The following is a 26,247-nucleotide window of genomic DNA, read 5'->3' on the forward strand; positions in this document are numbered from 1 at the left end:
TAAGGAACCAAATACCAAAGCTGACCTCAACCAAGGAGTGGCCATAAAATAGTAACAGTCTTCCTTGCTTGTTTCAAAATTTGACTCTGGATGTCCTTGCAGAAGAAAAATTCCAAAGCCATATGGAGCGAGGGCAGTACTGCTGGAGTATGTTTGTAGCTTTTGACAATGACTGTTTTAGAAGGGCATCACGTTTGTTTGAGTATATAGCTCCTAATGTGTTTGTTTTAAAAATAAGCCTTATTATACTAGTGTCATACTTCACGCTTTCCTTGGAACATTCTTCTCTAATCCTCTTCCTTGAGAGAGAGAGGAGTGTTAAATAGGAACTATCCTGAAAAGAACCACGAGTCCTCAGTAGCCACTGTATCTCCAATCTTGTCAGGACTGTGCCGATGTCTGATACAGTCGGTTGAAGGGTAATCTGCCTTTGAAGGCAAAGACATATGTACATGCTCAGTCAACTCTTTGTGACCCCATGGACTGTAGCCCTCCAGGCTCCTTTGTCCATGGGATTTTCCAGACAAGAATGCTGGAAGAGGTTGCCATTTCCAGTATTTCCTCCTCCAGGGGAGTTTCCCAATCTAGGTATCGAACCTATGTCTCCTGCATTGCAGGCGAATTCTTTACCTGCTGAGCCATCAGGGAAGTTATAAAGACCTCCAGCCTCATCAGATGTTGGGGCAAGAAGCATGTGCCCATTCTCCAGAGTCATGAGCAGTAGCCACTTTTATTTGTGTGGCCCAGATCCCTGCCCAGGAACATGCCCCCCCTGAGGGTTATCCCACTGGGGACACGGCAGGCAGACGGTATGCAGCTATGGAGGTGTGTGTGGTTCCCCTTCTGGCCCTGCCACTTCCTAGTCATGCATCCTGCACAAGTTACTTATTTTTTCTGTGCCTCGGTTTTCTGTGGAATTCCAACATACCCTGTTCCGTTGGGTTGTGGAAAGCATGTGAAATTGACTCGTAAAAAATGCTCCATTAGGGAATTCCCTGGTGGTCCAGTGGTTAGGACTCTGTACTCTCGCTGCCAAGGGCCTGGGTTCAGTTCCTGGCGAATTAGGGAACTAGGATCCCCACAAGCCTTGCAGCACAGCCAAACAAACAAAAAGCTTGGTTAGCGCCATGCCCAGGACAGAGTAGGCGGTCATTGAGTGGAGGTTATGATTATTGTTAGGTATGGAAGAATAAGCCTAATGTGACTGTCAGCATAAGCAGCTATTTGGAGTCATGAATACAACAGAATGAACTGGCACAACCCACTCGATAACCAGATATAAACCATTCGATGCGTTTAGTTGGATAGGTCCCATGTCTCTATTTCTATGTCCCTCTTCAGTCTTAAAACTTAAAATGCTTTGATGTGGACTTTCAATTAGGCTGTGTTGTTTTCCCCCAAAAACTACAATGACTTGATTATTTATAACCTCAAATCGGGTAAATTAGCCACCATATCTCCCTGTAAATCACGTCGTTTCTAAAATTTTTTTGACAGAGCTTTTCTCAAATTGACCCAAAGGTGCCGTGGGAGGACGTGATCCATCCAAGAAAAGAAGTGAGCATGTGAGAAATAGGGGCATTTGCAGCAACATGGATGGATCTAGAGATTCTCATACTAAATGAAGTCAGATGGAAAAAGACAAGTTTATGATATTACTTCTTTGTAGTATCTAAACTCTGACACAAACGAACCTGTCTATGACACAGAAACAGGCTCACGGACGTAGAGATCAGACCTGTGGTTCCCAAGAGGGCAGGGGCTGGGGGGGTGGGGTGTGGGGGGGTGTTGGACTAGAATTTGCAGTTGGTAGATGCAGACTATTACATTTAGAATGGATAAACAACAAGCTCCTACTGTGTAACACAGGGAATTAAATCCAATCTCCTGGGATAAATCATAATGGAAAAAACTATTTTTTAAAATGAATGTATGTATATGTAAAACTTCGTCACTTTGCTGTACGGCTGAGATTGACACAACATTATAAATCAGCTATACTTCAATTAAAAAAAAAAGAAATAGCACCGGGATCCATCAGTGACACTGAAATTCACAACATATTTTCAGGCCTCTGTTTAGATCATTGGCTTTTCAGATGAAATTTGGTCTAAAGAAAAGATGTTTCTATAAAGCCTCATTAACCAAAATCTAATTAACTAAAATCTAAGCTAGTCTAATCTGGGCCACATAGCAGCCACCCTGGAAAAAATTAGTCAAGGCTTTTTTCAAAAACAGGAGTCCTCATTTATTTCACATGAAAATTCCACAGAGTGGTGACCAACCCACATCCTAAGTGTAGCTTTGTTTTAAAGTATATTTGAAGAAACAAACAGTACTGTTAGGAAATATATTGATTTTGTACTTGAACTGATCAGATTTGAGGATATCACAGAAAACCACCCGCTGCAAGCATCAGGGGGAACTTTTTTCTTTTGAAAAAAGAAAACGGGGCTTGTCCTGGACTGAAGTCTGCATCCTCAAGCCGGCCGGCCCTGATGTAAACTGTCCACTGCTAACCATGGCTCACCCCGGGTCAGCACGTTGGATTCAGCTTGACCTCCACCTGAAAAAGCTGGAAAGCCCAAAAGCCGTCCACTGTTCAGAGAGGCCCAGGCATAGTCAAGACTGCAGGAAGAGGACTCTGTGTGTTCCTGGGAGGGTAAGAGAGGGAGCTGTTAGGTAGGGCTCCCAGGCGGCTCAATGGTAAAGAACCTGCATGCCAATGCAGGAGACCCAGGAGACGTGGGTTCAACCCCTGGGTTGGGAAGATCCCCTGGAGGAGGAAATGGCAACCCACGCCAGCCTTCTTGCCTGCAAAATCTCATGATCAGAGGAGCCTAGTGGCTACAGTCCATGGCGTCACAGAGTCGGACACGACTGAACATGCATGTAGGCAGGGCAGGGAAAGAGGTTTGCTTTGCAGTCAGATGGAGGCAGGAGTAGATTCAGGCTCCACTGCCTGCCGCTTGATTACATTAGATTCCTTCCTGTTGCTGAACCTTAGGGGCTCTTGAGTACGGTGCCTGGGTACCACAGATGCTCAACAGTTCTCTTCTTCAGTGCTTGGCCCTAAATCCTCCTTTCAAAACCCTCTGTCTTATCTCTGCCATTTGCATCCTCGGACTTGCAGTCTGTAAGGAGATCAGCTGTGAGAGTGCTGGGCATATGGATCTTAGATCTTGCTGTGTGGCCCAGCTGAGTTCTGCACACAAGCCCGAACACTGGTTTTAGACTTCTGGGCAAGCCTTGAGACATCTCGTTCCTGCAATCAGGTTCCTCTAAAAGATCTTTTTTGGATCCATGTGTGCGTGCTCAGTCGCTCCGTTGTGTCCTACTCTCTGATTCCCTGGACTCACCCGACAGCTTCTCTGTCCATGGAATTTTCCAGGCAAAAGTACTGGAGTGGGTTGCCATTTCCTTCTCTAGGGGATCTTCCCAACCCAGGGATCGAACCAGGGTCTCCTGCATTGGCAGGTGGATTCTTTACCACTACACCATCTGGGAAGCCCCAGTGAGAGATGCATTCTCAGCTCCTGCTTTCCACCAGCAGTTGACTGGCATCTGCCCACTCCTCGCCTACACCCATTGTTTGAACCTAATAAGAGAGCTTCCTGACCTCAAGTCAAAGTTAATTCTGTTGAAAATGAACTGAAGTTGAAGGTGAGATGTTTCCAAGACAATGTGCTGAGAACTTGAATGGAATAGAGATAAATTGGTAGAAGCAACTGGATATTGGGTCCATGGTAGTCAGCCCCCTCCCTGGAGGGGAAGAGCTTCATTATGACCCCTGAAACTCTTGGGGCTCCACCATCCTGACTCTGCCTTAGCACCTGTGCATAGAGCCTGCTGCAGCTTCAGCGTGTTGGGTCCCAATCAATGGCTTTCACTGTTTCGTTGTCGTCATATTGCTGCTGTGAACTCTTCATCTTCCTTGAATTTAGAAAAAGACTTATTTTTGTAACAAAATCAAATGAGAAAGTTTAGTTTCATCTAATATGTAGTCAAAATTCTTCATTCATTCAACCCATTGCCTTCCAAAACAGCCAGAGTAGTTTCTCTGCTTTTATCATTTTATGAATACTCCTTGGGACAGTGATATCATACAGTAAGTTACTGATTGAGTAGTTACAGAGACACCAAGTTATGCTGCAGCTGAGCATTTGATCTCTGGCATGTCTTCCATGGTTTCATTTCTTTTCTTGCAGTCCATTGAAATTCCTCAGAGTGGGTCAGCAGCCTTCAGAAAGCACCACACATGTGACCATATTCTTTAGAAGCAGGCTTAGACTAAGCTCTTTCCTTCAGTGTGTGTGTGTGTGTGTGTGTGTGTGTGTGTGTGTGTCGGGGTGGGAGAGGCGGTGTTGGGGATGAGGGGGCAGGTGGGTAATGCATGGACATGTCTGTTTGAGATAGTTTAATATTTTTGCCTTTATCAAGAGTAACTCATAATCATTGCAGGAAAAAAAAAAAAAAGAAAAATTCATCCTTGGTTCTAACGGTTACTTACTGTTAACATTTTTCTTTCTTTCTAGGCAATTCTATATTTTTCTTTTTGTGATTGAGCTTATACTACACATGATGCACTTTAATAGCTGCACAGTATTCTTTCATATCTGGTTGTACCATGAGTCATTTCAGTAGTCCCAGGTTGTTGGACACAGGTTTTTTTTTCACCCCTAATTTCTTGCTATTATAAATAATATTGTGATGGACGTCTATGTAAACAACCCATTTGAGGTCTTTTCTGATTATTTCTTTGGGACAGCTGACTGAAAATAGAATTATTTGATCAAGGACGTTTAAGGTTTGCAAAGATACATGAGGGGTACTGCCAGCTTTGCCTGTTACCCCACATCTTCACCACCGGGGACTAAAACGTGCCCCCTTTTACTTCAGGTCAGGCAGTCGCTCAGTCATGTCTGACTCTTTGCGACCCCATGGACTGCAACACGCCAGGCTTCCCTGTCCATTACCAACTCCAGGAGTTTGTTCAAACTTATGTCCATCGAGTCAGTGATGCCATCCAACCATCTCATCCTCTGTGGTCACCTTCTCCTCCTGCCTTCAGTCTTTCCCAGCATCAGGGTCTTTTCTAATGAGCCAGCCCTTTGCATCAGGTGGCCAAAATATTGGGACTTCAGCTTCAGCATTAGTCCTTCCAATGACTATTCAGGACTGATTTCCTTTAGGATGGACTGGTTGGATCTCCTTGCAGTCCAAGGGACTCTCAAGAGTCTTCTCCAACACCACAGTTCACAAGCATCAATTCTTTGGTGCTCAGGTTTCTTCACTGTCCAACTCTCACATCCATACATGACCACTGGAAAAACCATAGCCTTGACCTTTGTCGGCACCACTTTTACTTGTTGAGCCCCAAATCAGTTCTGCCCTAGAGGCAGCTTCATGGTTGCATTCATACAGAAAAGCAGAGAGTTTGAAGGTTAACCGCTGCACTGCTGATTGACCCACAGGAATATCTGGTTTGATAAGGCTTGACGAGGTCCTTGACAGGCTCACAAGCTGTTTATTTCTTAAAGCAGGAAAGTGACTCATACATTGGAATTACTTCTGCATCACTTCCCATTCAGGAAACAGAGTCATCCTTCATGCCTCTGTCCCCCCACCATCCATATCCTGACCACTGTTTCTTAGAAATCTCTCTAAACCTCATTTTGCCTCTCACCATCTCTGTATCCGCATTACCATCTCTGTCTCCACATCACTCCAGGCCCGTAGAACATCCCTGTCAACAGTGTTCCCATCTTCCTAATCCCATTTAGGCTTCCGTACTGTCATATTCCTGGAGAAGGCAATGGCACCCCACTCCAGTACTCTTGCCTGGCAAATCCCATGGGCAGAGGAGCCTGTGGGCTGTAGTTCATGGGGTCTCAAAGAGTCGGACACGACTAAGCGACTTCACTTTCACGTTTCACTTTCATGCATTGGAGAAGGAAATGGCAACCCACTCCAGTGTTCTTGCCTGGAGAATCTCAGGGATGGCGGAGCCTGGTGGGCTGCCATCTATGGGGTCGCGCAGAGTCGGACACGACTGAAGCGACTTAGCAGCAGCAGCAACTGTCATATTCTAGGGTTCTCTTCTTGAAGACAAAACTGATTGAGGCCCCTCCCCTGCAATGCAGGAAGGATCTAAATCTGTCATCGTTCTTCATGGCCCTTTACAATCTGACCCCCGCTTCATCTGCAGCCGTCCTGCCTGCAGCCCTGACACCTTTCACTGTCCTTCTAGTGGGGCAGGCTCTTGGGCACACCACTGTCTGCTTTCAGTACCTTTCCTTCCAGCTTCTTCATCTTCTGCTCATCTCTCAAATAAAACTAAAACATCAAATCCTGGGCAAAGCCTCTCCCAGTTCTCCCAGCAGAGTTAGTTGCTCTGCCCCCTGAGTTGTGTTCTCCAGCTCCGCGTTGAATTCATGAAACAGTGGCTGCTGCGTGGTACCTGGTGAGGAGTCCCAGTCACCATAGCCTTTCTCCCCCACTTTTGCTCAGTCCTCTGGCTCAGGGTCCAGGTCCTGTCTTTTTTCCCATTGATGATATATGTTTGTAGAATAAACGAATGAATGTCTTTATAATGTTTACACAATTACTATTTTAATATCTTAGTATTATAGATAATTTTAACCTGACTTGTATTAGCGTTAATTAGTTAAATGTCTTAAGATGTGATGGGTGTTTTTGCCTCAATCTTAAGAAAATACAGACCAGTGCTTGGCCTTGAGATGAACTTCTTTTATTAAAATGACTCCTCATCCTTTCTGTGGCTCTTTCTCATTGTCTTCTGCCTCTTCTCTAAGAAAAGAACTAGCAAAACACCTCTAGGAGGAGAAACACAAAGTAGATAAAGTGATGGATGAGATGAGGTGAGCATTGTAACCTTCTCCTCGAAGGTTCTTGCACCGTAATGCATTACTCAAATTTTATGCAGTGATATTGGTCCATCATGTGAGCTGTTGCAAGGTGTATGGAAAATGTAATCAGTAATATTGCTTTATGAAGGAATGCTTCCTTTCATAAAGAATCCTCTGCATAATAGACTCTATAGATTTGATGGCGAATTTAATGTCCTCAATCAGGTGTTGGCTCGAGGTCAGTGTATTACTTGGATTAAGCTCATTAAGTGATTCTGCTCAGCCATTCGCTGTGTACATTTTGGGTATCTTAATAAAATCACCTCCTCTAAGGATTTCAGATTAGTGAAAACTTCTGCGATGAGTTTGATATGAAAGCCTCCAAATGAATTTTTAAGCTTAGTGGTCCATGGACCAGAGCCCTTTCTATGGAATATTCCCAGATACAGTGAAATACATTTTTAAAGAGATATTGAAAAAGAATTTCTGCTTACAACTAGAACTTTTATTTTTCACACAATAGCAGGATACAAAATCAAGTTCCCACAGACTGTGAACTAGAGATACTGGAACATATCCAGGGATTAAAACAACGGTACAAAAAATTCATGGTCTAAAGATACTGAAATCATACAGAGTCTCTTCTCTTATTGCTGTGGAATTTTTACAACTAGAACTTAACTGTCTCCCTTACTGAACCTCAGGCAACAATAATGACAGAAATAGTGAAAAAGCATTGGGAAGCAGAGAGATCATGCATTTAAATACTTGACAGACTCATTTCCACGATTACTTATAACACTCCATTATTGACCGAAACTTCTGTCTTTGGCAACACAAAATATTAGAGTCATGAGACATTATTGGTGCCATCCATCAGGGGCATATGCTTGAGGGATTGGTAAGAAGAGGGTATGGATTCCAAAGACATAGTTCTGCCTGTAATCCTTCTCTGGAAGAGCTCCATGGGAAGCTTCCTGCTGGCTGTTCACAGAGCGATTCCAGCCTCCCGGGAACACTTGACTGCAGAGGGTGTGGGCCTGGTACCCTGCACAGAAATGTCCCTCCTTGCCCTCAGGCATTGTGAGTTCTGTCCTTTGTGCCTGGGCAGCAAACACCGCTCTGGCCAGACCTTCCTACATGCCTTCCAGGGAGAAAGTGAGCTCCCCACCCCACTTGTTTCCTAAGGAACTTTCCTTCCAGATGCTTTTATAGTTTTTCATTAACTAGTGACCAGTGGTGATGGGCTTCCCAGGTGGCACTAGTGGTAAAGAACCTGCCTGCCAGTGCAGGGATGTAAGAGACATAGGTTTGATCCCTGGGTCAGGAAGATGCCCTGGAGGAGGATATGGTAGCCCACTCCAGTATTCTTGCCTGGAGAAGCCCATGGACTGAGGAGCGTGGAGGACTACAGTCCATAGCGTCACAGAATCGGGCATGGCTGAAGCGACCTAGCATGCATGCAGTGATGAGTGGAGCTACCAGTAGAAGCTGAGCATAGAATTTCCCCAGGTTAGTATAAGTCGTCCCATTATCAGCCTGGCCAGTGACAGGGAGGGGCTGCCCCACCCCATCCTGTGTCTCTCCATTGATTGACCCCATCTCTGCTTTGCTGGTCATTGGGCCCCACTCTGAGTTCTGGAGGGAATGTGACCACTAGAAATAAGTTCAGATAAACCAGGAGAAGGTGTTGAATCAAAGAGAAAGGAACTTTCAAGGAAAAGGTTGGGAGAAGGAGGATACAAGGACAGCCGGGAAGGACAGAGGAAAAAGCAGAATGTGTTACACTGTAAATTCTTACATCACCCTGGTGGCTTAGATGGTCAAGAATCCACCTGCAGTGCAGGAGACCTGGATTCAGTCCCTGGGTTGGGAAGATCCTCTGGAGAAAGGCATGGCAACCCACTCCAGTATTATTGCCTGGAGAATCCCCGTGGACAGAGGAGCCTGGTGGGCTACAGTCCATAGGGTTGCAAAGAGTTGGACATGACTGAGCCAATTTTGTGTAAATTCTTATATACAAAAACTGACTCTTAAAAAATGTATTGTTTTCACAAACCATGCTTTGCTGGAAATAATAGATTGAAATAAGGTTGTTTTTGAAGTAGGAATGTCCTGGTTGATGAGAGGGAAATGCATCCAGCATTCCTGTAAAATGAAGGAAATGGTTATCTCAGTCCGAGTTCCCTGCGGGAGAGCGCAGGAAACCTGCCGGCTCCCTGGGAGAGGCCATCGTCATTCCTTCCCCTCGCCTGCATCATCTCATTACAGAGAGTAACTAGAGATGGAAGTTGTTTCTATAAGGATACTCAGCTGGACTTTTTAATCTCTTTCCACCTGGAACAAAACCTCTGAACACGTCTCCTTATCTATTTGTGTTTTAGTTTTTTCACGTGGCATGTCCAGCCATACAGTGATTGAGTTTGTATGTTTTGCGATGGCAGTCCAGTGACTCTTGGCCAGTGAGCACGTTTCCTGGCTGGTTGCTGTAATTACCACCCTGCGTCAGCCTGGATGGCCCTTGAGCAGGTTTGGGCCACAAGATGAGTGTTCCAACGAGTCTGCTGAACCAGGGGACTGGGGAAGCGGAGCTTTCACCCAGCGCTGGGCCTCCCAGAGCGTGCCGTGATTGCGTGGTGCTATCCCCTTTACGTCTCAACTATGTTGAAAAGTTGTGCTTGTCACATGGAGTGACTCCACCGTGTGTCCTCTTTTTTCCCTAGAGGACACAATCCCAAAGAAGGTGGTGTGCCACTTCAGCGGGAAGGCCTATGCTGACGAGGAGCGCTGGGACATTGACAGCTGCACGCACTGCTACTGCCTGCAGGGCCAGACCCTCTGCTCCACCGTCAGCTGCCCGCCGCTGCCCTGCATCGAGCCCATCAACATGGAAGGCAGCTGCTGCCCCATGTGTCCAGGTATCTTAAGCTGCCACCCTGCCACTTTTCATCCTGTGATGTTGATTTTAAGAGTAAACTAGAGCAGACTGAGAGCCTCCTGGACCCAACGCTATGAAACTAATTCCTTTGGCCCAGAGAGAGACATAGAGGGTAGCTTGAGAGACTGTGACCTCCATGTGAGCCCCTGATTTTGGTTCCATGCCGGAATTGCTCTGGTTCTTCTGATTGGCGTTCTCTAAAATGTCAGTGGCAGGCCTGATGGTTATACCCTCGTGCATATTAATGACATCTGCCGTATCCGAGCAGCACAGTTTGAGGGCAGTGTTGGCTGAGCCTAGTGACAAAGGTCCATGATCAGACACAGTAGGGGATACACTTGACAGCTCTTCTAAGGTGACTGTCTACCAAAACCAAAATGGAAGAGCTGCATTTAAAGAGTACGATCCTGGCCCAGTCTCTTTAGTGCATCCGTTCTGGCAGTCCCAGGCTGTCTGCCCTGAACTTTCCATCTCTTCCCACCGAGGACAGGAACCACAGGGCACACCCCCAGCTGGCTGTCGCACACAGATCACTTGTCTACATCTGTTTCCACATCCCACCGTTCACATCAGCCCAGTAATCCGCCTCCCAGTTTAAACCTAAGCCCCCCTCAGCTGCCCAGATCCTCCCCCAGGCCTTCTGGATTGCCTGCCCGTGTCTCCTGCCAAAACAGCTCCTTTGTTTTCTGCCCCTCTTCCCAGCAACGCAGGGCCTGAGCCCTTGTCAAGACAGTCTCTGGGCAGTGTTTCAGATCGAAAGCCCTGGACACACAGACCACGCAGGCAGTCCAGACCACACAGACCGAAGAGAGGGTTCACTCTAGGAGCCCAGGGAGCTCCTTAGCGAGGCGAGAGCCCTTGCATCTTCACCCCGATTCTGTGTTTCCTTGTAGTACTGCATTAGAGACTCTGGCTCCATGCAGCACAGTGGGCTAGAGGTCACGGCAGCTTAGAAGGGCATCAGTGCCGCGCACTTGTGAAATGGGACAGTCAGTTAAATCTCGAGGGTTTCATTGAGCTCAGCACAGGTTTGCCTTTTGTTTAGGTGCTGTGTAAGCAAGACAATTCTAAAAATGTCCATTTATCCCCTAAAAAGAAGGGGATACTTAAAAAGGGTCAGGAGACTGAGCCCTTTTCAGATCCCTCCGTTGGGTGCTTTTCATGGTTTAGTCCCCTTGGCCTTGTTTATGATGTAGACCAATGGTCAGAAGGTCGCTTCCATGTTGTATCGATAGATGTGCACATTGGAGAAACAGAATCTGCAAGTGTTTTGCATGAGAAGTATGAGGAGAAATGTATTTCCCATCCAAGTTGCTTTATCTAATACGTTTCACCTGATTCCCGAGTTTCATACCAGTTTTCCTAGTAATATGCTTTTAATGATCTAAATGGTAAAACTTGATCTTACTTATTGAACCAAGATTCATTTCATGCCTGCTCAAGTAAGCACTGCTTGAGGCCTGGGGAAGACAAACAGTGAATCCAACAAGTCCCCATCCATACAGAACTGAGGTTTTCTTAGGGAGACACAGGCAGCAAACAGGGAACAGACACATGATGAGGCCACGGGCCGCAGAGCGACTTGCAGCCAGCCCGGTGTGGGCCGGGGTCTGGGCAGAAGGGGCGGGGTGTTTGGATGATCCAGAAACCCCCACAGATTAGAGGACATTTATAAGGGAACCAGAAGGATGGCAGGAATCATGGGTTAGGGGAGAACCTCTGCACATAAGCAGGATGAGAGCCCGGTGGGTGGGAATATGCCATGGATGCTCGGAGAGAGACAGGGAGGCTGTTTGGGTGGGACCCCTTGAGCAGGGAGGGTAACCAGAAGCAAGCAGAGAAGTAACCATGCACCAAAATATGAGATCTCATGAGCGATTTTAGAATTTTATTGAGGTAAGATAGAAACTCTGGAGGGTTTTGAGTGGAGCAGTGATGGAATGTTTCTTGCAGAAGTGGAAGCCGAGACCAGGGAGTAGATGTGAGGTGGGAGAAGTGGCTGGGTTCTGATTCTAGTAAAAGATTCCATAGGATTTGAACACGATGTGAGGAGTAAGAAGAAGAGGAGAGACACCATGAACAACTGTAATGTTTTTGACTAAAACATGGAGTTGCAGCTCTGGTGTAAAATCAGTTTTATTTGGGCATTTTTTTAGTTTGAAATCTCCATTGGACACCTGAGTGGAGGCAGTGAATAGACAGTGAATATCTAGAGCTCAGGAGAGAGACAGGAAATGTTTCTATAAACTTGAACATTGTCATAGATGGGAGGTTTTTAACCCTTGAGACTGGACGAGGTCACCCAAGAAGTGAATGGAGATAGAGAAGAAAAGGGAGTCTGGAACTGAGCCCAAGAACCCTCCACTTTTGGGATCTGGGCAGGTCAGGGATAGAAAACAGAAAAGGAGCCCCTGCCCCCTGGGGAGACACCAAGAGCTGTGACCTGGGAGCCACCTGGAGAAAGGGTGGGGGAGTGGGGTGGGTGACATCAGGTGAGAAGTCGGGACTGACCATCGTGCATTTAGCGTCACCCAAGTCATGGCTCAGACGGTAAAGCGTCTGTCTACAATGCGGGAGACCAGGGTTCAAGCCCTGGGTTGGGAAGATCCCCTGGAGAAGGAAATGGCAGTCCACTCCAATACTATTGCCTGGAAAATCCCATGGACAGAGGAGCCTGGTAGGCTAGTCTGTGGGGTCGCAAAGAGTCAGACATGACTGAGCGACTTCACTTTCCCTTTTTAAGTCATTTTGACGAGCCATTTCCCTACAGTGGTGGCAACAAAGTCTGCTTAGATGGTTTCAGAAAGAAGGGGTGGGTGGTGAATTGGAGACAACATCTCCATGATGCTGTCTGTAGCATGACACATCTCAGCTACAGACCACGGTGCTCAATTCACAGACAGGCTTTTCCTGTGGAGTAGAGGGGTCTGTCCGGGTGGCTTTCACTTGAAGAAGGACTGAGCTGGGCCTTGAAGGACAGGCGGGCTCTCTTCATTGGAGTGAAAGAGTCACCTGACCAAAGACCCTGAGACGGAGGCCAGATGCCCCTGGAATAGGGAATTCTAGTAGCAGGAGGTAAGGACAGAGAAGACAGCTTTGGTCAAGATGTTTAGGGCTTCAATATTCAAACATAGAGGTAGATTTTGTCCTTTATCCTTCTCGGGAGGCTCCTTTTTAAACAGATGAGACACAAGATCATGGAGGTGCTCTGGGGAGCCTCACAGCATCTGCAGGAGGGGCTGAAGCCGGGAGAGACCCCGGGCCAGGACAGCTGTGACCTGCCTTATAGACGCCCCGGGTGTGTGATGGGAGGACCCGAGTTCAGGTGACGGTGGCAGAAATAGAGGTAGGTCCAGTCTGCTCGACTGCGAGTGTGATAGAAGAGGGAATGCAGGTTTCACTGGCATCTGTTCACAACTGGAGGTTTCTCCAGGGACTTCTCTGTCAGAGTGCACTGTTGGATTGGAACTTAATTTCCGTTAACTCCCCTTTCTGCTTCTGATGTATTATTGATGACTCATTTTTCCATTTTATCTGCACACATTTTGTAGTCAGTTGAGCTCTGCCGCTTCACGTTTGACTAAGTGTGGCCTGCCAGGAAGCCTGGGCTCCTGTCCCAATTTCTCGTGGTCTCTCTGTGAAGTTTCAGGTGGCTGCTTCTCCCCCAGATGGTTCAGGCTACTTGGCTTTGCCCCCTGCACACATCAGCTGACATTCTGAACAGCCCTGCCCTTACCAAGCATTTCTTCCTTTTGCCACCTCTGGACATGAGTAAAAGACTTGTGAACTGGTTTGCTGGTCCCATTTTATAGAAAACTGAAGGTCAGAAAAGTTAAGCGAATGACCCAAAGCCATGCAGCTCGTTAGCAGACCTGGGAGTCCTGGACCTGGGTTAACCTGGAGTTCCATCCCCACAAAAGTGGTGTCCTCACCTTGCAAGTCCCAAGCACCCTGCCCCATATTCCAGAAACAGACATTTTAAGGAAGGTAAATCTTACAATGGGCCAGGTCGGTGCATCTGAATTTAAAATATGTCGCCACTAAGTTGTCTCAGGTTCCTCTGAAGTTCAGAGCAAACTGGACCCCAGTTGTAATTCTTAATTGTGACTGAGTGCCGTGATCTGGGCCTCTGGCCAGGGGAAGGTGTGTGTCACTCCTCTGTCATCGACAAGGCCAGCAGCTTTGTAAAGGGCTCTTGCAGTAAATGTCAGAAGGGTTCTGTTTGAGAGTTGGGGTTGTTGCAGTTTCTGGCCGTGGCAGGCCCCGGTCTCAGCATAGAAACACAGCAGCACCCACACTTCTTTTTGTTTCTCCAAGCATTTTTTTTGGAAAGATTTATCCTTTTTGGCAAAAATGCTCAGAGGTGGCTTCCCTCTTAAATTCACATTAAAGGAAATGACCCTCTCCCCTTAGACCCAAGAGCTCTGAACTGAGCTTTGAATATTTGGTGATAGAGGAGGTGGTATGGGTGGATTTTAATCAGAGCTGAACTGAGTTTAGCAGAGCAGGTTGATCCAGAGGACAGGCTGTGAGCTGCCCAGTGGGGAGATGGAACTCATCACGGGAGGCCCATGAGGGCAGAATTGGTCTTGATCATGACTGTGTGCCCCAGACTTAGCCCAGTGCCTGCCACGTAGGAAGTTTTGATGAAATGTTGGTTGACCACAGAGTAAAACAGTCCTCCTCCATCCTGGGCAGATCCTTCCAACATTCCCAGCCATCGCAAGGTAGAGCCTTTCTAAGCACCTGGTGGAAGAGAACGCACACTGTCAAGCCTGTGTGGTGTGGAAGGTTTCACTGAAATCTACCTCCAGGCAGGAAGGAGGCACAGGAATTTCAAAGTTGCTTCTCTCTGCTGCTGTCACCCAGGAAGGCTCTGAGCTGACCCCAGCCCTGGGGGACTCTGCAGAAGTCTTTGCTACTTCAGTTCAGTCGCTCAGTCGTGTCCGACTCTTTGCGACCCCATGAATCGCAGCACACCAGGCCTCCCTGTCCATCACCAACTCCCGGAGTTCACTCAGACTCACGTCCATCGAGTCAGTGATGCCATCCAGCCATCTCATCCTCTGTCGTCCCCTTCTCCTCCTGCCCCCAATCCCTCCCAGCATCAGAGTCTTTTCAATGAGTCAACTCTTTGCATGAGGTGGCCAAAGTAATGCAGTTTTGGCTTTAGCATCATTCTTTCCAAAGAAATCCCAGGGCTGATCTCCTCCAGAATGGACTGGTTGGATCCCCTTACAGTCCATGGGACTCTCAAGAGTCTTCTCCAACACCACAGTTCAAAAGCATCCTTCTTCAGCGCTCAGCCGTCTTCACAGTCCAACTCTCACATCCATACATGACCACAGGAAAAACCATAGCCTTGACTAGATGGACCTTTGTTGGCAAAGTAGTGTCTCTGCTTTTGAATATGCTGTCTAGGTTGGTCATAACTTTTCTTCTAAGGATTAAGCGTCTTTTAATTTCATGGCTGCAGTTACCATCTGCAGCGATTTTGGAGCCCAGAAAAATAAAGTCTGACACTAGCTGCTGTCATTCACAGGTTTTCCGCGTGGGTCTCATGATAGCCCTTTCTCCTGAGGCAGCCCCTGGGGTGATAAGGCAGCTCAAGGCTGTGTGTTGGACCAGGCAGGGCAGGGGCTCAAGACACCATAGCAAAGATGTCATGTAAATGTCAAGGGGCTTTCTTCCCAAATTCCTCCAGGAAATTCATATCGTATTTCAAGATGTCTCAGTGGGCAAGCTAAACACCATCCCCACATACAGCCTAGAACCACCAAATCAGGTCTAGCCCGGACCTACCAAATCAGGACCTGTGAGCAGGTTTTATAAGGCCTCGGGTGACTCAGATATGATAGAAAAGTTTGGAATCACTAGTTGATACTCAGGCCCGTGCTTCTGTAAATGAAAATGTTTTCAGTAAACTCTCTTTTTTATTTCAGTGAGTTGTTGAACCTTTCAAAACTCTTAAGAGTGAGTAGTTCTTGTCATGTCTGAGTACATGCATGCTAAGTTGCTTCAATCGTATCTGACACTTTGTGAGCCCATAGACTGTAGCCTGCCATGCTCCTCTGTCCAGGGGATTTTTTAGGCAAGAACAGTGGAGTGAGTTGCTGTGCCCTCCTCCAGGGGATCTTCCCAACCCAGGGATCAAACCCATTGCTCCTGTGGCTCCTGCATTGCCTGCAGACTCTTTACCACTGAGCTACTGGAGGAGGTCTTGAAATTTAACTAAGAAAGTTAAAGCCAAAGTGACTTTATTCCTGGGGACAGTAGGAAGACCTGGGCTTTGGATTCACAGGACTGCATTTGAAGCCTGGCTGTGCCGTTCCTGGATGCATAACCTTGGGCTGTTAATGCACAGTGGAAGCTGAGTTCATACTCTCTTCTCTGTCACTTTTCACTTCTCTCAAATCTGTCTTTTTTAAGGTTCACTTCTTGAAAGACTAGTAACTTTGGGATAGCCATCGATCACTCTAAGCAGAAATATTCTAACTTATAAAAACATATTTCATGTATTTTGGTCTAAATAAGGCTGTTTATTGGGCTTCCCTGGCGGCTCAGATGGTAAAGAATCTGCCTGCAATGCCAGAGACCTGGGTTCAATCCCTGGGTCGGGAAGATCCCCTGGAGGAGAGCATGGCAACCTACTCCAGTATTCTTGCCTGGAGAATCCCATCGACAGAGGAGCCTGGCGGGCTACAGTCCATAGGTTCACAAAAACTCAGACACAAGACTGAGCAACTAAGCACAGCACAGCACAAGGCTGTTTTATTAGTATTGAGTATCGCCAGTGTTGGGTAACCTTATTATAAAAACCAGTTAATAATACAGCAGGACTTGGCCAAGAAGAGTGTTTGATGCAGATTTCTGTTGTCATATGTTGGAAAAAGAGGTTCTTAAGAATTATTTCTTTAAAAAGTTGGCTAATTATTGTTAGCCAGATGAAGTTAGGAATATATTCCTGATATTTGGGGTTAACAAATGTATCATTCTTCTCAGTTTTGTTTCATGTTGTAGTATCTTGTTGATCAAAGTGTCTGTATGATTGAGTTAGATAATATAAGCATATTTACTCAAGTTCAGTTTCCAGTCTACATGATTCCAGGAGTAACAGAGCAGACATGTAAGACTTAAATCAGGCAGCACCGTATGAGGTCTGCTGACGTCCATTCCTTTTGAGGGGAACAGAGTGAAGGGGAAATGAATAAAGAATGAAGGCGCTTTAACTTTTTCACTTCCTGTGACATATTTCGTATAAATGATTCAACACTCATGGATTAAAGAGCAACAGTTATTAAAGTATAATTTAGCTGATGGAAAGTAAAAGAAATCCTTTCATTTCAGCCAGTGCCCATCAGCTTGCACAAATCTGTAGTCAGCAGCATTTGTTAGGAAAAAGCAGAGCTTTTGAGTTTGGTGGAGGAGTAAACTTCTTCTCCCCCTTTTAAATGGCTGTAAGACATGTTTCCCACGCCTGCAAAGGCAGTGACTCTTGGGCATTAATGCTGCCAGTGCAGAAGCTGCATCTTCTGTGTCCCAGGACGTGTTGTATTGTGTTGTAGTGAACTGAATGCACCATCTATCTGGGTTGAGGAGACAGAAGTTAATAAGGCGCTCCCCTCTAATCATCTCTTACAAAAAAAAACCTTCCCTTCTTTTTAGAAATGTATGTCCCAGAACCAACCAATATACCCATTGAGAAGACAAATCATCGGGAGATTGACATGGAGGTCCCCCTGTGGCCCACACCCAGTGAAAACGACATTATCCATCTCCCCAGAGGTGAGTGCCAATGCCAGCGGATGTCAGAGTCTATTTCACTGCAGGTGCTCAGTTAATGCACAGTGGAAGCTGAGTTCGTACTCTCATCACGTTTCACTTCTCTCAAATCTGTCATGTGTATGATTTACTTTTTTTTTTTTAATTTTCAAAACTTCTTTTGAGTAACCTATTAAATCACATGTCCAAGTAATCTCAAACAACCAGTCCAGGAAAGACCTGCTTGGCTGTAACATATTTAACAGCCTGGGATGATGAAGTAAGTCTGCAGATAAAATGCCTCTTTTCCGGCCCCACATGCTCAGAGACTTAATGATAATGGAAAGAAGTATGTTCCAGGTCATAAAAGCTTGGTATCTGGAATTTCTAAGCCATCTCTCAAATGTATGTATGTGAATAAACTTTGTAAGCATAGTAGTAATAAATTATTCACCTGCCCCTGTGGACCCTGTATCAAGCATTTATGCATTAAGATTGCCCTCTGCCTCTGGGCAATTTTCACTCTGAGAGTTCAGTTTATTACTGATAATGTTGGTTTTCCCACTCATCAGGCTTTTCCAGGCTTCTTTTTTTCTTGCTCTGTGCTTTTAGTTGTGTGCAATAGAGATGTTATTCTGCCTCTCAGCAGCTAAGTGGCAAAGCACGGCCAAGTTCCTGTCAATCTTAACCTTCTATCTAGAAGTAGGTCTCTTGATCAAAATAGAGTAAGCTTGCTCTTAGCCATGACTGAGTACTGCCTCCTGTCTACTCCAAGGACATTTTCAAAATCATTGTTAAGACAGTTTTTGTTATTTCTTTTGGAAGAAATTAATTCATTGCTTGAGAGAGTAATGATCGCTTACTTTAGATGTTGTGTAAGTGTTATGCTTGGATCCAGCCAGATGACCAGAGCCAAATTCCTGGACCCATGTTTTGGCTCCTTATATAATTGCTGACTGAAAGGCGCTTTCCCATTATGTGTACAGTCAGTCAGTTAGTGCCTGCTCAGTGCCACATACTGCTCTGGGTGCTGAGTTTTGGCCACAAGAATAGCCCTTAATTATTATGTTGAGGACTCTGAGTTACATAGTGGTTGTGCTATAAGGACCCTTAGGAGAAATCCCATGTGTTGGTACCAAGGAAATCTATGCTTCTCCTAAGCAACTGCTTTGTTTTCATCTTAAAGATAGTGTGAATCTTATTGATGGTGCTTGTTTCCATTTTTGCTTTGGCTGCTAGAAAGCTTAAAGCTAAATTTTATGGCCTGCTTTTAGGCCGTAAAACAATTTAAAGACTAATTTTTTTTTTTTTTTTAACAGAGCTCAATTGAAACTTCATTTTTCTTTCCCCAAGCCTCAATTTACTTTATAATCTTCTTATATGTCATATACTCCTAAAAACACTTCCAATATCGTTTATATTGTGGGAAGCTAAAAGTTCATTCTTCATTATATATTTGCACCCTGAATTCATCAATAGATGTTTATCTTTTTTGCATTTTTTTCATGCTGATAAATACGTTTGCTTTTTTTCTACCTCCTATAAAGTATTACCATCTATGGTGGCTAAAATGACTAGGAAGGGTTTCTTCTTTCCATCCCCCCACAAACACACAGAAGTATACTAATAAAAATCTGAGTTTTAAATTAAAGACAGTATTAACATCACAAAACTGTGCCGCTTCATGAGCTGAGTCTTCAAAACAGTTCAAAATCAGGTCCTTTTGATTGTATGTGTTCCGCATCTTTCACTAACCTGATCCTGACTACAGTGGTTTACTTCAGACAAAATAAGGACATTTTCAGAGTGCTCCTGATTGCTGTATATTTACCTTTGTTAAGGAATGGTGATTTAAAAGAATGAAAAGACCCATCGTCTATGAGAGCAAAATTAAATGTCCCTTATAGAGGAAAATGATCTAACAGGCCCAATGAATTTTTATTGTTTATGAAAAGTAAGGCATTTTTGCTTAGAGCTCAGTAAACTGAAATATCAACCAACAGACCAAGCTTTTGATCCTGGCTTGGTTTTTACAAGTGCACTAATTAGTCTTACCTATTACACTAAGTAGAAGCATGTACTTTGTCCTCGCCTCCGGTTTACTAGTATAAATAAGCAGGGAGGAAAGTTGATGTTTCTGTTTCAGAATCTTAGAAGGACCATAAAGGTTAGCATTAATCAAAATATTTTAAAGTCATTTTTAAAGTCTACATAAGAACCTTTTCTTGACTAGCTAGAATCAGTATCATCCTGCCCAGTTATTAAACCTTCTCACCCTAATATTTCCTTTTTTATATCCATCCTAAGAGTTCTGCCCTTTCATAAGAGCTCTATGGATCCACATTAGACTTTAATCATGTTTTAGCCTTAAAGTACTGGGAAGCAATAAAACCAAGCCACTGATCTCTATTTGCAGTATAATTAAGATAATCCTTAAAAATTCTGGTTTAGGTAATACATGCATGTGATATCTTTTTTCTCCTAGACGTGGGTCACCCCCAGACAGATCACAGAGAGAATACCAGGCTGAACTCAGAAGAGTCTTCGGTGGACTCCATTGCCTCAGTTGTGGTTCCCATAATAATAGGCCTCTCTATCGTAATAGCATTCCTGTTCATCAATCAGAAGAAGCAGTGGGTACCACTGCTCTGCTGGTATCGAACACCAACTAAGGTATTGTCCTGACCAGTTTCAACCTCTTAAACAATCAAACTAGGAAAGCCTCCATGCTTGTGTTTTCTTAATTGCTGGATATCTGCTCTACCAGCCGAATTTTACTTTGCTCTTCATGGCCTCAAATGTACATCAGGCTGTAATGATCAGATATATAGTACTTGCCTGGGGCTAGATCAGTCACTGAATGAATTCTCCATCATCCATCGGTTGACGAATCCGACCTTTTTCACAAGTCCAATTTCCTGAATTTAAAGTTTTCAAATAGGAATCAATCCAGGGGTATTTGTTTAAGTCATTGTTGTTTATATTAGAGATTAAAACTTGATCACTTGGTATTTCTCAATCATCTATCAACATAGATGGTTGAGGGTAGAAGGTAACACTCAGAAGAGGGAAAGAGGAGAGCTGAAAGCTCATGAAGATGTACAGAAGTCCAAAGGACAGAGAAACATGTCAAAGGCAAGCAGAGAGGAGAAGGGCAGCAACAGACAGAGACATTGTGTGAAATAATACCAGACAGGGTGGAGAAAGAACATGTATTTGCTGTCAGTACAAAGGGCTTCAATCTGCCTGTTTTAAAAAGTAGGAAGTAATTCATTTACTCAAGAAAAAAAGTCATACAACCTTAAGAACTGAAAACAGCCATTTTATCATCCAGATAACCCTATCACAGAAAATTTATCAGATGGAATAGCCTGCCTCTGATTTTTTCCAACAAATACGCAAATTGCCGCTGGGTTGGGATACAGGGCTGTAGAGGACAGTCCCCACCTGCGTGTGGCTGGAGACAGAGGGACTGGCCCAAACCGGGATGCTCATTCTACAGCCTGAGTGATTCAAAATGGTCCATTTATCTTAACAGCTGCCTCCCTGGTACCTTCCATTCATCCTTCAACTCTCTTAAGGACTGATCTGTACTTCAAGGATTTGAAAATAATTATGTCACTTCAGTATTTTCTCAGTGCCTTTATCTCCTCCTTGACATAATTTATTGGCATTTTACCTTTAAACACAGTTTTTCAGTATCCCAGTATAGTTGGTAGGACTTCCCCAGCAGTTCAGTGGTTAAAGTTCTCTGTTTCCAGTACAGGAGGCACAGGTTCAATCCCTGATCAGGGAACTAAGATCCCGTGTGCCATGTGGCATGCCCCACCCCCCTCAAAAAGAACAGGCTGTTACCCCATGTAGTCCGCTCATCCATGTACTGTGATGCTGTTATCTCACTTGAATGAGGCCTAGATATCTGTTGATTCAAGATACCTAAAGCAGCTAATTCTTTATGGTTTTTTTCCCCCTCCTCCTATGAAATAGCCTTCTTCTTTAAATAATCAGCTGGTATCTGTGGACTGCAAGAAAGGAACCCGGGTCCAGGTGGACGGTTCCCAGAGAATGCTGAGAATCGCGGAACCAGACGCGAGATTCAGTGGCTTCTACAGCATGCAGAAACAGAACCACCTACAGGCAGACAATTTCTACCAAACAGTGTGAAGACAGGCGGCACCAACGAGGTTCTGAAAGACAGAAAAACGACTCAGTCTGCTTTTTAAAAAGTAAACTCGAATTCGTGCACTTGCTTAGTGGATTGTATTGGATTGTGACTTGATGTACAGCGCTGAGGACTTCCTGGGCTGGGCTCTGTCGGCGGCGGCATGCAGAGCAAGCATTCCCACTCCTCCTCAAGATCACTGACCAAGTGGTGTCTTAGAACCAAAGGTTTCAAAGTTGCTAAGATGTATTTGCTTGTAATATAGCTGTAGAGAAACTTGGGGGCGGGGACAGTGAGTTTGGCTGGGGAGAATGGGTGGGAGGGGGGCGGTGGTGGAAAGACACAGTTGGTCAGCTCGGCTCGGGGAGAAGTCCAGTCCAGTGGCCCAGAGGATATCCTTTCCTGTTGCTTGGAAGACTGCACTGGTTGCTGCAAAGCTCAGGCCTGAGCGAGCAGGAAAACAGGCCTTGCGATCCTTCTGCCTGTAACCACCTTAGACTACCAGACAAAAGCACCAGACCCTTTTGATAGCCATCCCAGGCCTCAGGCCACACGCTTCTTTTCTATACAGTCACAGCTGCAGTAGGCAGTGAGGAAGCAGGAGGCGTGGGGTAGCCACGTTTCTCTAAAGCGGGTGATTAAGGATCTACACAGTTATACTTTTTGCTGCTTTCTTTTTTCTTCCGAGCCAGTCAACCAGTTCCTAGCAGAGTCAGCAGATGATCAGGACCTGAGTCGTTTCTTGATGTGAGCACTGGAGCTTTTCTGCCGGCCACATGGCAGGAAGGAGGAGAGGGTGAGGTCACCAGGCGTTTCCAGGGCTACACTTCCTTGTTGTCGCTTTCTTCTGTTCTGTTGTTGGTTGTTCATAGTTTTCGTTGAAGCTCTAGCTTAAAAAGAAACTTTTTTTTAAAAAAAAAGACTGTTTGGGGATATTTTTTTTTCCTTCTTATATACTGAATCTACAAAATAGAAACTACTTCATTTTAATTGTATATTATTCAAGCACCTTGGTTGAAGCTCAAAAAAAAAAAATTATGCCTCTTTAAACTCTAGCAATTATAGGAATATTTATGTAACTCTTATGCTTCAGAAAAACAAAAGTATTTGTGTGCGTGTGTATATAATATATATATGCATATATATTTATACACATACAATTTTATGTTTTCCTGTTGAATGTATTTTTATGAGATTTTAACCAGAACAAAAACAAACAGGCATTCCATCACAAATTTTTGACTAACACAAAATCTCATTCTACCTGCAGTTTAGTTGGGAAGAGAAATGTGTGTGTGAGTGTGAGTGTATGTGTGTGTATGCACACGCCTTGAGCAGTCCGCCCCATACCTGCCATGGAGAAGGTATTCCTTTATTAAATTCTTCCTCATTTGGATTTGCTTTCGGTTTTCAATTCGCTCACTGGCCAGAGACATCGATGGCAGTTTTAGCTGCATCACTAATCAGCTCCTGGATTTCTTTGTCGTCTTTCAAACAACTGTTTGAAACAACTACTGGAATATTGTCCATAAGAAGCTGGAAGTTTGTTGTAGTTTGCCTCAGATATAACTGACTGTATACTATAGTGTTAAACTTTTCAAACAGCTCTTAGCACTTTTATACTAATTACCCATTTGTTGCATTGATTTTTTTTTTCTTTTAAAAATGCTTGTTGTGAAAGACACAGATACCCAGTATGCTTAATGTGAAAAGAAAACGTGTTCTGTTTTGTAAAGGAACTTTCAAGTATTGTTGTAAATACTTGGACAGAGGTTGCTGAACTTTAAAAAAAATTAATTTATTATTATAATGACCTAATTTATTAATCTGAAGATTAACCATTTCTTTTGTCTTAGAATATCAAAAAAAAAAGGAAAAGAAAAAGGTGTTCTAGCTGTTTGCATCAAAGAAAAAAAAAAAGATTTATTATCAAGGGGCAATATTTTTATCTATCTCCAAAATAAATTTGTTAATGATATGCTACCAAAATAGATTTACATCAGCCTGATTAGTATAAATTTTTGTTGACAATTAACCATTCCTGGCATAAAAAGTCTATCAAAAAATTGTAAATGCTTGCTTTTTGTTTTTTTCAATCATGGCCATATTATGAAAATACTAACAGGATATAGGACAAGGTGTAAATTTTTTTAATTATTATTTTAAAGATTTGATTTATCCTGAGTGCTGTATCTATTACTCTTTTACTTTGGTTCCTGTTGTGCTCTGTAAAAGAAAAATATAATTTCCTGAAGAATAAAATAGATATATGGCACTTGGAGTGCACTGCAGTTCTACAGTTTGTTTTCTTCAAAAAACAAGGCTGTAAGAGGATTACCTGCAACTTGATTCTTGGCAGCAAATAAACACTTTGAATCCAAATCACATGATGTCGCTTTCAGAAAGATTCTGTCTGAGATGTGAAAGATGACTCATCCTTTTATTTTAAGGTTGCCAGTTCCATGAATCTCCAGCATCACAAACAGCCCCATTGCTTTGCTCAGAAGGCAGGCCTTGCCCAAGAAATACTTGTGAGACAAAAAAGGGGCATCCCCGGACCCCAGTGCCCACCGCCAAGTGTACAGCCCAGGGAGGCTGCTGTGAGGGAAATTTAAAACCTACCTGTTGGCAGTCACCAATCAAATATGCCCGTCTCATCATTAGTATCATCCATCATGTGTAGGAAAAGAGCTGCAGTGGGAAACTCTAGGGTTTACTGCTGAGGAGTAATGAGGTTACCAAGCAAAATCAGGGAACCCTCATTAAAAAGGGACTTTGAGTTGATCATAAAAAATAGCATTCTTTTCATACAGTTCAGATGCATCAACTTAAGAAGGAACTATAAACAGACTACTGTTGAGTGGCTTCAGAAGACAGCTCTTTTGCATTTAGTCTGCCCTCTTGTATGGCAGTTCTACTGGTAAGAATCTTCATCAGTTCAAGAGCATGGGACACACTGTTCACATATTCACTATGAAGACACGAGTAAAACAAGGAACCGTCTCCACTTCCACACAGCCCTAGCGCAAGGCTGACATGCTCTGCTGGCATCAAACTCCAAACTGACCTGTTGCCGTCTTCCTGTTTTACTGAGCAGAGCGAGGAACACAGTGGGCTCTGTACACTCAACAGATGTTTTAAGTGGGATCTGAAAAGTCCGATGGCTAATTAGACTCTACTTACATTCATGTTGGTGCTGGGAAGAGGCTGTCAGGAATGCTTCACAGACACAGGAAAAGACAAGACTTATGTCATTCCACAGTAGCTTATCACTATCTGAAAAATGCCCCTCTCCCCGCCCCCGCACCCCCACTTAGCATGAGGCTAATCAAGACTTCACCAGCTCACGCTCTGTAATAAGACAGTGTGTGGAATAGCAAAGGGAGGAATGCAGCATGGTTAAGGGAAGAAAAGTTTAATAAAAACCAAAACTCAAAATTCTCAAATGTATGCTACTTTTTTTCCAACATTTATTAAATGGAATTGACTTGATTGGAACTGGCAAAGGTGTTTCATGACTAGGGATGGATCCATGAGTAGCTGTTCCTAGAATTAGTGCTTGAGGAAAACACAGGCATGAATACAATACGATAGTAACAGGGAGCAGGCACTGCTGCAGCATATGGTTTAAGCACCTTAAAAGACACCAATTCCTTTTAAGGACACTTTTTCACAGACATGTGAAATGAAACATGGGAACCTCGAAAGTTAAACAATTCAAGATTCTGAAAGTGAATGTCAGCTTAATGGTTAAAACTTGAACAATGGTGAGACACGCAGCAAGCCTTAATATCGACCATCTCCAGGTGTTTTGATTTTGACAAAGTATTGAGCCAAGATAATGTATATTATGGTTTCCCTTCTTCCAGAAACCCCAGGTTTCAGTCTCTCTGGACAATACTGGTAGGTAATGTTTATACTGACAGTTCTCTTAAAAAAAAAAAAAAATCAGTGTTGGTTCTTGCCATCACCGAAGAACAGCTATAGTATAAATCTCTCAATGCTTTAATCTAGTTCTTGAGTGAGTGCAGTTTAGATCTAGAAAGCCGTAAAAACTCAGACGTTCTGTCCGTTAATGAAAAATACAGCTGCGTGTGCACAGTGAACATCTCTCCCCCTTACGCTACAGAGCCGGGGAAGAGCTCAGAATTGTTAGTATTTAACAAAAAAAACTCCAGAATCCAAAATAGTGCCATGGTTCTCTCAGTTCAAGATACAAAGAATTAGAGCAGGCATGATCTAGTAATACTGAACCACAAACCCAAGTTCAAGTGTCCTGAGTTTCCAATAGCAGGAAGGTAATAGTAGCCAGCTTTCAGAATAATGCTATAGGAATTGTAGCTTGTTGCCCACGAAGGATAAAGCTGTTCCTGAAGTGATGCTGCCCTATGTAGGACACAGAACTAGAGGAGGAAGAAGAAAAAACTTTTGAATAGAAATGCATATTTTGTATACATTACAAAGATGTATATATATATTTATATACATTTATATGTATATGCATTTTATATACATTC

The 26,247-nt window shown here is 44.1% G+C and overlaps 2 protein-coding genes across 6 annotated transcripts in view; one reads left to right on the top strand and one right to left on the bottom strand.

Annotated features, from left to right (window-relative positions):
• The window catches only part of CRIM1 (cysteine rich transmembrane BMP regulator 1), a 209,335-nt gene extending 185,220 nt beyond the window's left edge, over window positions 1-24,115 (top strand). For 2 of the 3 annotated variants that reach the window (XM_027554996.1, XM_027554994.1), the window contains 4 exons: window positions 9,593-9,787; window positions 17,473-17,592; window positions 20,054-20,241; window positions 21,556-24,115. In XM_027554996.1, coding sequence (XP_027410797.1) covers window positions 9,593-9,787; window positions 17,473-17,592; window positions 20,054-20,241; window positions 21,556-21,732 — 680 coding nt within the window. In that variant the 3' untranslated portion in view covers window positions 21,733-24,115. The remainder of the gene's footprint in view (window positions 1-9,592; window positions 9,788-17,472; window positions 17,593-20,053; window positions 20,242-21,555) is intronic. The other variant, XM_027554995.1, reaches the window with a different exon arrangement.
• Window positions 24,116-25,171: 1,056 nt separating this feature from the next.
• The window catches only part of FEZ2 (fasciculation and elongation protein zeta 2), a 50,960-nt gene continuing 49,884 nt past the window's right edge, over window positions 25,172-26,247 (bottom strand). For all 3 annotated transcript variants that reach the window (XM_027554999.1, XM_027554998.1, XM_027554997.1), the window contains one exon: window positions 25,172-26,133. In XM_027554999.1, the coding sequence (XP_027410800.1) occupies window positions 26,046-26,133 (88 nt within the window). In that variant the 3' untranslated portion in view covers window positions 25,172-26,045. The remainder of the gene's footprint in view (window positions 26,134-26,247) is intronic.

Source organism: Bos indicus x Bos taurus, chromosome 11 (assembly GCF_003369695.1).
Source record: "Bos indicus x Bos taurus breed Angus x Brahman F1 hybrid chromosome 11, Bos_hybrid_MaternalHap_v2.0, whole genome shotgun sequence".
Taxonomy (NCBI): Eukaryota; Metazoa; Chordata; class Mammalia; order Artiodactyla; family Bovidae; genus Bos; species Bos indicus x Bos taurus.